General features: G+C 35.1%; 1 protein-coding gene across 1 annotated transcript; it reads left to right on the top strand.

Annotated features, from left to right (window-relative positions):
* Nucleotides 1-5,936: 5,936 nt before the first annotated feature.
* On the top strand, nt 5,937-10,920 carry LOC105445198. The gene is made up of 4 exons (XM_011680418.2): nt 5,937-6,543; nt 7,163-7,258; nt 8,854-9,033; nt 9,868-10,920. Exons 1-4 carry the CDS (start codon nt 6,316-6,318, stop codon nt 10,039-10,041), a joined length of 678 nt encoding a protein of 225 aa, XP_011678720.1. The 5' UTR covers nt 5,937-6,315; the 3' UTR covers nt 10,042-10,920.
* Nucleotides 10,921-12,334: the final 1,414 nt, after the last annotated feature.

The raw sequence follows: 12,334 nt of genomic DNA, 5'->3' as shown, positions 1-12,334 counted from the left end.
TGTGCATGTGAACATTTTCTAGTGTGGAAATAATTTGGCAAAGTTATGCGTGCAAATGAGCGCGCTTTGAATAGCCATCCTCGCTTCATTTTCCGTTCAAGGCAGTCGATTGTTTCCCCCCCCCCCCCCCACCCATTCCCAAGTGACTATTTAGGGTTCACACGTTACGAGGTTGCGTAACAACGAATGAGGAATAGTTGGTGGGGGTTTGTTACTCAGACATGTTTGAAACAGTTAAAGACAATGATGTATTATGGTTGTTAAGGGGACATGATCTATGCACACATTCTGCTCCAAGGCCAAAGATTGGGGAGCGAGGTAGTTGCAAATTCTTGTACATTAAGGTGGATTTAATTGGGCATGTCTGAAAATAGGAAATAGTCATAACCTTCTCCATAAGTTGGTACATAGTTCAAGCCTTAGTCCCGAGTCAAGAACCACAAAGGATTTAAGCTGGAGTTATGTTGGAGTGATATATATCAGGGCAGAAGTCACAGTGGTTATGTTGCCTGCACTGGCTATAGCCTGCCTTAAGGTTAGGTGGTTAGGAGAAAGGTATGGGGCAGGTACTTTGGCACAGGAATAGTATTAACATTACAAGGTGGCAAAGTTCAGATATGGAGATACTGGGCGTGGAGGTTATGCTGCATATTGTGTATTGTTTAGCTTTGATCATGCAGTTAGTTGGAGGGCCGGGCAGGAAGTGCCCAGGGTAGGATGTATGTGTATTTAGCACTATGTTAGTGTAAACACTTTGAGTAAGGTTCTGGTGGTCTTGAAGTCTTAAACTGAGTCTATTACATTTTATTAGTGACACCCTGTTAAGGTTGGGAGGTTGGGCTGCACGGGGAGTTAATCCTGTTCACAGGTCATTGTCACACATCGTTTTAAGGTTGGGAGGTTGGGCTGCACGGACAGTTAAATCTTGTAGTTATCTACAGGACTTTTTCACATGATTTACGGATGGGAGGTTGGGCTGCATGGACAGTTAAATCCTGTATTTATCTACAGGTCATTTTCACATGATTTACGGATGGGAGGTTGGGCTGCATGGAGAACTTAATCCTGTATTTAATTACAGGCCATTATCACATGTCTTACGGTTGGGAGGCTGGGCCGCACGGAGATTTTAATCCTGTGTGTCAAGTTACAGGTCATTGTGACGTGTTGTTTTATGGTTGGGAGGTTGGGGTGATTGGAGAGATCGATCACGAGTATACATGTAATTATCGTTATATGTATGTTTTTGTAGATGTTTTCAAGGTTAGAGAATACATATTCATTCAGAGAACAAGGATGGTAGTTTAAGTCAGCTACGGTATAGAGGTTTGAATTTTATATAATTTAATTTGAACACGCGGGACTGCCAATATCTTTGGCCAAGCAGGCCGGGATACGCGTCCGCGTTTAGGAGTGATGAGGGGGACAGGAACCCCAAGAAGAGGGGGATATCAGCGGGAGTTACTATCCTGCTGGTGGATCACGTTCAGAGCCCCATGAATTGGGGGGCTACCGGGAGGAGCTACTATCCTTTCTGGTGATCACGTGACCAGAGATCCTCAGGATTATTCTGAAAAATTAATTCTCACAGTTTGATATTGCAGATAGGATTATATTACATGTATTTTGGTTTTGAGTTTCGCAGAATTATGTTCCTGAGTTTTCATGTTCGTACATAGCAATTTGCATCATGTATGTGTATTGGTATTACAGGCACATATTGCCTATTTTAAATGTTAACGCCTTGAAGCGGAAATAAATGTCGAGCAATTGCAATTCATGTTCGTACAGTTGCTTTCTTCACAAAATATGGCTACATTACGAAAAAGGCCTATTGTCTCTGCCACATCCCTTAAATGGCATATTACATCACATATTCTACTGATCATCATAAGTATGACTAACTGTTTAGATAATTCGGCCTAACAGGTTAAAACACCACAAGTTAAATGTCAAAAGTCAGTCATTATATATTTCTTGTATCCTTCTTTGAAAATTGTGACTAATCCTAAATGGGAATTGTTGTATTCGTTTGCCCTTTTCATATTGCTCTCTCTCTCTTAACAATACGTATAAATTAAGCTGTTTAGCTGTAAAGTTGATCATATTTGAATATTGAATTGTTTGAGGAGAGATCGACACGAAAATAACTAGTATAATTGTCTGTTTGAGGCTCGGAATATAAAGATTGGAACATGCAACAAGCAAACTGTAAGTTAATTTTGAAAAATCTTATATATTTGCATATTGCCATCATCAGTGTGTGAGCTGTCTAACTATTTCGCTTCAAGATTTCCGGTATATACAAAATATGTATTTGTGAAAATTTCATTAAAGGAAAGTATAATAATGGGTGAATCTTTCCAGATAAAATTATATTAACTAAACCCAAGGGACTTAGGGGATAGAGTCAGAGAAAAGAGGAAATTGGTTTTAGTGATTTTCTAAGAAGACAACCGTGTGATGTTTATTTGCTTCAAGAAACACATAGTTGTAAAGACCCTGAAAGGATATGTTCAGCGGAAAAGGAATATCATGTCATATTTATTTACGGGAAATCCGACAGTACCGGAGTGTGTATATTGATCAAGCCGAATTCAAATTTACAGGTGTATACTATTATATTATATTTTGTTGCTTGTCCTTACCTATGGAAAAAAGAAGTTTACAGTTGTAAATGTCTATGGTCCAAACACAGATCAGATAGTGAAGATGTATTTAGAAATTTCATAATTTTGTAATAGAATATGAGAAAGAGCCTAATATTATGGGGGCGACATGAATACAGTACAAGATATAAAGGTTGACAGATATCCCAATCATGTGCAATAGCATCCAAAATGTTTATCTGAAATTGATTTGTTCAAAAATGACTTTGATTTAATTGACATTTGGCGTGTACAAAACTCATCAAAGTTACAGCTTACATGGCGGTCAACGGTAGCCAGAAAGATAATTTGCTATTTTCTTATATCAAATAATTTGAGAAAGAATGTTGAACATTGTAAAATAAACTTAGGTGATCGGAGTGACCACTCTGCTATAAGTTTGGTAGTGGAAAATATGGTTTACAAGAGAGGGCCTGGTTTCTGGAAGCTAGATACATCTTTACCTTTTTATAAAGTAGAAAAAGAAGAAATAAGGAATTTAATTTGTGTTAAAGTTACTGAACTATGAATACATGTACTTTAAGGGAGTTTGATGAATACAGAATAATTCAGAAATGCATTTTTATTTCCTCTATGCTAAAAAATGAATAGATAATAGAATACATTACTTGGTCAAAAACATTAGGAAGCTACGTTATGCTTTGGATATAGATCCAAATGATAACTTTTTAAATGATTTGATGTTACGTCATCAAAGAGAACTATGCCAAATGCAAGAAGATTTTGTTCGAGGAATTATGATTAGAAATCGTGCCACTGGATTGCTGAAGGAGAAAAGGACACTAGGTATTTTTTTTAATCAGAAAAATGAATTTACGAGAGATACATATTCAGAAGTTTAAAAAAGCTGACACCTTCATAGTTGAATCATCTTTAATTTTGCATCAGTAAAAAAAAATCAGAAACTGTTTAAAAGCAATAATAATTGTGCTTGAATTGTCGCCATTAAACAATTTTTCTTTGCGAAGGTTTCATAAGTGTAGATGAATGCTATAAAGCAGTCAAAGATTTAACATCAGATAATAACACCTGGCACAGATGGGCTACCTGCTAAATTTATATAAAGAATTTTCGGTTGATATAAAATATTATCTGTAGAATGTTCAACTCGTGTTATCACCAAGCAAAATCTGCTCATCAATGAGTAAAGGAATCATGGTTACTCTGTTCCCCTAAAAGATAAAAATACCTCGAGTTAAAAAAAAATGGCGACCCATATCACTCCTAAATACGGACTAGCCAATAGACTAAACTGGGTTCTTCCATTAATTATAGATGGAGACCAAACTTCTTTTTTAAGTCGATATAATGGTCATTACATACATACATACAGCGATGTGATACATCATTGAAGGCAAAATTGTTTAAAAGTCCTAGCTTTATCTACTGATTTCGAAAAGGCGATGCCATTAAATGGAATTTCTTGTTTCCGAGCATGCAGAAATTTGGATTAAAAAAAAATCATGGGTTTCACTGCTATACAAAAATATGAACAGTTGTGTGGTAAATAATGAGTATTCATATTAAGCTTTTTATTTACACAGAGGTGTCAGACACCGCCCTCTATCGCCTTACCCAATCCTTATTGAAGCTGAAGTTCTTTGATAAATAATTCGGCAAGATAGACTTATTAAATGGCATCCCGGTAAATGATGTAGAAATACGAGTCAGTCAGTATGCTGATGAAACTGTAATCTACTTACGTGCTGAAGAGTTAAACTTAAGAAGAGTATTCGCTATTTTGTCTTCTTTCACACAAATCCCTGGTCTTAGAGTAAATGTTGAAAAAAGTAACATAGTTTGAGTCATTAGAAGGAATATCATGTAAAGATTTAAAATGTAACTGGAAAGGTTGAACTAAACTGAGTTGTTATTAAGGATATGGAACTACCGTTATTTGATGGTGTTTAATAAAAATTGCCGTAATTAAGTCTTCGGTTGTTCCAAAATGTGTGTATTTATTTAGTATCATAGAAGATCCACTAGTTACTTTTTTCTGCTCGACTTCAACAATTATTTTTTTGATTTCATCTGGTCTGGCAAAAGAGACAACATGAAAAGAAGTGCTATGTATAATACGTATGAAAAAGGTGGATTGAAAAATACTTGTTGATGTCTTCTTAAAGAAGTATGGTGAAAAGAGGATTTTCAATGGAAAGTTCAAATAGAAAGATATCAGAGATCGCTTATCAAATATTTTGTTGGAAACATGTTCTCTCAGCTTGATAGTACTATAAGTACTATAACCTAGTTATATTGAAAGAAATTTCATTTCAACCATCGTGGTATGGTATGATACATTTATACAAATTCATAAACAGATTATGTGTCATAAAAAAATAAGTTGAAGCTGGGGTACTTTAATTAGAAGATCTTCTGAGTGAAAATGGTAGCTTCATATCTCTCACTGAGTTCTGTTGTAGGCGTGAGATCGATACATTTTTGTTTTATTAATGTGCTATTATATCCGCTATTCCTGCAAGTTGGAAACAATTTATGAGAGAGAACACATCTCAAGAAACAGGGGTGGTTTTAGTTAAGAAAATGAATAGTTTTATAGTACAAACAAGTGATAAAATTAGCTATTCTCTGTTTGTGAAGGAATTATGTTCAAAAACAAATATCACAAAACAGTTCAAAAAATGGAAGGTGGATTTGACTTAAAGCACAAATTCCTAAACCGCTTGAAATAGCATTACAGTGGCATAGTTGCACAAAGCCACCCCTTACAATTTCATAGTCAAGATTAAGAACATTTTAGCTCAAATTCCTGCATCGAAGGATTTCTGCGAATAAAAATGTGCACCGTATTGGTATAAAAAAGTACACTAATATGCAATTTTTGTCAAACAAATTTGCAAACGTTAATTTATTTGTTTTATACGTTTCCTGTTGCAAAACAAATCCAGGAAAGATATCAGTGACTGGCTCCGTAAAATTAAAATATCTAGTTTTCCATTTTCACCCACAGACATTATCTTTTGGAGTCGAGACTAGTAACAAAATAATTAACACTTTTGTGATGTATAATAAACACTTTCCTTTTCGAAATAAATGCATAGAAAATAACCTAAGTTCATACAAATAAAGGTGGAAACTATTTAATTAGAAACAAGTGGAACGGGATAATGCAACAAGACAATGAAAGATGCTGAAATTTGATAATATGGTTATCACTGTTATCTTCGCAATTTTCTGTACGCTACATTTTATAACGTACCACTCATTACAATGTTTTTATTATATTGATGTACATGTTCTTCACCAACTGCTCTAGTATGTACTTTGATTTGAAGCAATAGACTTAAAATTATTATTAAAAAACTGTCTAGAAGTAAATCAAGGACAACATCAATATCCTTTTGCATATCCCATGTCATGAATATGTTCCGACATATCTAAGTGCTTTATCATTTAGTAAGTTTTATTATAAATTTTGAATTTCATAAGCGTGGTATTCATTCATTACAGTCAATTCCACCTGTTGTTCATACTCAACGTCGGTTGGGGATTTGAGGTTGATTTTTCGAAATCCTTTGTAATCATGTTAAATATGCATTGTTACCGAGGATAATCAAATTGAGAGCAATAAATACTTTTTGTAAAAACTGAAATAGGGGTTTCTATCTATGCCTCTTTCTTGAAGATGTTTCCATCCCTCGTTAATACATTTCATGATACCATTTCATTTTTCCCTTTTGTTTTAGGCATCCTTAATTTGCTAGTAATGATCATAGTTGCCATGGGAATCAAAGTATCATGTCTTCCAACACGAAAACTACTTAGTGCGTCGTCACAGACTTGCCCCCCTCCAGTGGCCTACGAGTTACGTCGTGATGTCCAACATATCATCGGCTTGACTAATATTCTTTTGGTAATTCTTCTTCTTCTACCTCTTCTTATTATTATTATTGTTAATATTATTATTACTGTTGAAAAAAATAAAAGGGGCGCAATATAATTACAAAATGTTTGCCTCAAATAGAAAGCCTATATGTGTTTATTATAGCGAGCGTGGTGAGGCCTGTCGCATGCGTCGTGTATTAACGTCCATTTTTCCCTGCTTCATAGAGGCAGGCTATGTTACAGGGTAAAAGAATTCGTCCCTCGGATAGAACGTTAAACGGAGGCCCCGTTTTAATAGATTGAGAAATGTCACCATCTTTGCACGTTCTAGAAACTACTGTACTAATCGGTATTCGAGTAAGGGGAAACCCCGGGTTAGTGGTCCACATGCACAACACCAATCAGTTATTCTGGGAGGAGAGACCCAAGGGTCACAATAATTTAGTTCGCTTTTGATAGCCCTACCTAGCACAGGTACCGCCGAATAGGTAACAAGATAAACTATTAAAAAAAAGTAAAACATATTATGTTTTTACCTGTGTTTACATTGTTTGTATAACACCGATGGAAAGCAACATTTCTTGATTATATACCGACAATTAATTTTAATCTTGAGTCTTGAGATCATTTTTTTTTTTTTTACACAGAGTAACTGGACTTGTTCTGTAGGTAGTAGTCTTATTTCAGACTATGGTATTTCCCCAACACCATCCGTACTGCCAGCCATTAGTGCAAGTGACTCGGTAAGTGTATTTGTTTAAATATTAAAAGTTAATTACCAAATCTGAAATTGATTTTAAACCCCCAACATCGAAACAAACAAACAAAGATGTAGTTCAATTACACTTCTTCATATTCTATTTTTATTAGAAGTTCGCTGATCAAATCAAAGGGCGCAAGCGTTTTCATTGTAAATAAGAAACATATGGAAACGTTTGCTTAGATTTGTACCTTAAAAGAAGTTTACCACAAACTAACTCCCACACAGTGTTGAGTGCCCACGAGGAAGTGTCTTCATCAGGCAGGTAGTTCCATTATGTGAATGGGTAAAACTGTTTACAATAAACAACCAATCAAACCAAGCTTAATACCAGAAGAAAGCTAACGATTAGTATTTTCATTGGCCGCTCATCCCGAAGCCGTCTGACCACAATAGACTTGTTCGTAGTTAGCACATGAGTCAGATGACCCCAAATATCCACAAATCTTTTAAACATAGATAAATCCCACTTTGTGCCTTTTGAAATAACCATAGCTAAAGTCATGGAGGTGATTCTTTTGTTGCCCTCTAGAAAGGATTACTTCCACCTGTGTTCAATAAAATGCATCACAGGTGCATGCATGAATAATGATTACATACATTTCAGTAGCATGTATCCAGTATTAGTCTCAGTGGGTTTTACAATTTTGTACCAAATTACAAACTGGTATATTGATTGAGGGCTTGCGAGACCGGCCGAAGTGCAATTGAAACTCGCTATTTTGCTCTTTTCCAACGCAAAAAGAGACGACAGTGTGCTGGATTACTATTTTTTCCGACAAAAAGTACAGAAAGAGTGCGATATTATTTGTTATATTATACTTTTGTTAAAGGTTACCCAAGTGGCTCTCTGGCACCCCTAAGCTGGAGAGAAACGCATTTTTTTTTAGAAAACTTCACTTTTCATGCAAACTTGCTTATTTTTCTTTTCACGCAAGTCAGATATGAAAATAAGACCGGCTGAATTAAAAAAAAAAACATTTTGCATTTATTTGTAATAAGAACTCCTACTCGTTTCGCCAGAGGTAGTAGGATATTTGGAGTGTTCTATTTTGGGGGAGCGGTGTCATTTTTCGTTTTGTTACTTGGTTTTGATATACCTTCTTGCAATTCGGAGAAAGCTTACCCGTACCATGGACCTACTAAGAACTTAATCTTCAGCCTTAATAGGAATAGAAAAGTATCATAATAATATTTAATTTTTATATAGCGCTTAATACAAATGTCTCTAAGCGTTTTAAAAAATATACTATTACCCCGGTCATTGGATTCAGTGCCTGCCCGCACACAATGTATGCAAAATCTCCACTCACTGGGGAGCATTCCAGCCAGGCGTTACATGACGCTCAAAAACGGTTTGACCAACAATGACGGTCGCATCCTACCGGGTACCCATTTAACACCTGGGTGGAGAGTAGCGATTGCAGGTTAATACCTTGCCAAAGGATATTAGTGCAGTATCGTGATTCGAACCCTCGACCTTCGCATCTTCAAATCAAGCGCCTTAAACCCATCGAATGGTCTTTGGTGATTAACTTTTGTTTCTATTTGTCTTATTTTCTGTGATCCTCTTCATAGGTGAGCTCCCTTGATAAGTTGAATAAAACTTTAGTTCATATACAGTACTACGAATCCGTCCTGCGCCTTGTTAAAAGCAGTTCTAATTTGGAAGAAGTCAGAGGGCAAAACTACACTACACTAGAAAGCAGATTTAGTCAGATGTCACGCAAAGTTCATACAACACTGAGCTCGTGCGAGGTGAGTTACAATTGAACTATCGAAGAAAAAAAGTACAGGAAGCTACATTATTTTGTTGGCATTACCAGTGACAGACATTTAGCATGGAAATCACATTTCAAATCTGTTAATTACTGTATACCGAGAAAGGTCGGTATATCCTCTTTAAATTACGGCACTTTGTACCTAAATATATATTGATACTGTTGTATAAAGGTCTAATACAGCCACATATTACACATGGCATCGAGGTTTGGGGGAGAACTTGATATTATATGAATCACACTTGAATTGTTTATTTTATACTCAAAAGATGGCTACACGTGCTACAACTTTCAAGCCACATCGTACCAATACTATTGCACTGTTTCATGACCCCTAATTGCTGAATGTTTTCAAATTGCATACATTATATATTTGTACTTTTGTGTTTGATTTCATAAATGAACGATTACCTCATACCTTAAAACATTATTGCAGTATGATACAACATAAATATTCCACGAAACAAAAGTCGGGTCGAAAATTTCGTCTCCCCTTATTCAAAACAGACAAGGAAAGTTTTCTGTTTCGTATGTTGGGATTAACATATGGAATATTATGTTTCCTGATCTAAGAATGGAGAAATCAAAAACTTCCTTTCGTAAAACCGCAAATTATAACTTTGTAATTAAAGCAACAAGTCTGATTGTTTGGATTGTAATATTATACACAAATCTTATTTATAGGGATTGGAAACCCATCCTTATTTTACTTATGTTAGGCTTTAGAAAACGAGAGTCGGGCTCGACTAGCACATGTGCTAGTTCTGACTCTTTATTTTTAATAACATTTCAATGGTTTCCTTGGTTACAGTGTAATCTTCCTGCCTCTGGAGCCATGGTGACGGTCACATACGAACAAGGATCCGATCAAAATGGAAGGGACTGTTCCGTCCTAAACAACATCAAAGAGTCAATGGTTTGGCTTCAATCTTTTGTTTTTACCAGCGTCAGTGTTAGCAAAATAGCCACATCCATTTGTTCATAGCATCTAAGGAAAATCCAACGTTAATAGACAACTGCTCTAAAAGAAAGCAGAAAATCAGAAAAGCAATCTGGTTAACGTTTTGAAGGAAACCGGAAAAAATAATAAGAAATCAAAGTTTGAAAGTTGTAATCACTCTAGGTATGGACACTGTAAATAAGCCGAGTCGGTCATGCCGCAGCGATGTGGCGTTGGACAATTTTCCTATTAGCTTCCACATACAAAACGATAAAAAGTATTTTCCAAAATTAATGAATCGGGATGCCTTTGTTTTTCTTAGATTTCTCTCAAACTTTCGATATTCTGTATTTGTCTCTCATTTTTCGTACTCTTGTGCTTCACACGCAGTGGACATTTATTTATTTTATTACATGGCACATGCGTTAAAACAGTTTATCCTTTTTTCTGAATACTCAGTAGATTAGTAATAACATGGTCCATGGTAATACATAACATCATCTGAGCAGCACAAAAACAGCATATCTGACCTTTCGATACTTCCTTACATGAATTGATGGCCAGCTGTCAAAATTAACACTTGCTACCTGAAGTCAATATCATTCTTTATTGCACGATATATTAGCCTTCTCGAGTGTTCAACACTCATTTCTAACCCATCAATCATAGTATTTTTAAAAAAACTTCTTTTCAATGAATTGAAAGATAGAAATTGTCTAGACAGACATATTGATGCAAGTGCGTTAGGTCGTAAACACTTCTGGGAAATATAAACATACTGAGTTCATTATCTATATTTGTTTCGCTTTATTCACTAGGTAAATAACAACAGTATGATTCATATTCAGATAAGAGGCATCAGCCCCCTCCCCCTCCTCCTCCTCTTAATATTATTCGCATAAGCCTGATGTAGATTTAACTTATTTGATGAGTGCAATACTGAAGCAAAAAAACTCATCGTTTGTGGTGGTTCGGGGTTTGGGGGTAACGGAACGATTCTTATTTCTGAATAATCTGTCGTGACAACCAAATGAAAACAAAACAAAATAAAAACAGAATTTAACATGAAAAATTTTCCAACTATCCAGAGGAAGGAAGCAATCGTAAAGCCCCAACCGGAAGCAATACACCGTGTCACTAACCCGGAAACTACCCAACCCCGAAACCCACCGTACAATCAAAACAAGATTTCCTTCATATGGAATTGTTCGGTCTGACTAAACACAAATAAATATTTCGGAAGGAAACTACAGCTGTAGGGGAAATATGCTGAGCAAGAATCCATGAGAAAGAATTGAAGTATATATACTTGTCTTTGCAATTGAAATGTTGAACTAGAAATTATTTAAAGCTTGCGTGTTTATGAAGATCCAACAGACAAATGAACTTAATATCAATTCTATCTAACTAGCATACAGTCGGCAATTTCAACTGAAACAAAATATTACAAGGATTTTTTTTTTTTAAAGGGGGGAGGGGTATTGTAGCTTTGATTTGGCAAACATGGTTATACGAGATATGTGTTATATTTGTATATATATATATATATATATATTTATTTGGTTATACTTGTCCAATATTTTGTAGACGTATAACGCTTCAGAAAAATGTTTCATTTTCCCGCCTCTCTTGTCAAAGACTTTAAAGACGTTTTGCCCAAACCCTTCCATAAAAAAAATCTAGCATGTTTCATGCTTAGTATTATCATATATAATTTCACATTTCTTACATTTATGGTAGAGAATTATTTATGTGTCATTATGTCATGTTGTATTATTTATATAACATGTATATGGATGAGATATCAATTACGATTGTATCTATAATATTCAAATCCGCATTTCCATCGAAAATGTATCTTATTCACTGCCGTTGTATTTATTGATGCAATGTATTGCATCTCAGATATTGATTGTTATTGTTAACATATGTCATTTTGTTAAATAAACACTATTTATTTATTATCTATAAATCCTTATTTTTCATGTGAAAGACATGTATGGCGAGAAGTTTTATTTCTTGCATTTTTTATGTGAATTTTAAGACGTGCATGTTTGTGTACATGTATGCCAAACGAAATGATGTGTATAATGTTTTACCTATTTATTGTTCTTCAAAATAATTAATAAATATAGATTTGTCAAAACATATGTTTCTCTTTTCATCATTTTAGAATAATCATAATAATAATAACGATAATAATACTAATAATGTAAAATATAAGATCTTCTATAGCGCTCATGTCTGTCAGATTGGACACTCCTGGCGCTCCACAGTTATTACGCCGACTTTAGCTTGGCAGCCATTATTGCGCTCCAGCACTTCAAGGAATTAATTC

Source organism: Strongylocentrotus purpuratus, unplaced genomic scaffold, assembly GCF_000002235.5.
Source record: "Strongylocentrotus purpuratus isolate Spur 01 unplaced genomic scaffold, Spur_5.0 spur5_contig_865, whole genome shotgun sequence".
In the NCBI taxonomy this organism is placed as follows: domain Eukaryota; kingdom Metazoa; phylum Echinodermata; class Echinoidea; order Camarodonta; family Strongylocentrotidae; genus Strongylocentrotus; species Strongylocentrotus purpuratus.
This window is presented reverse-complemented; position numbering and strand designations above follow the sequence as displayed.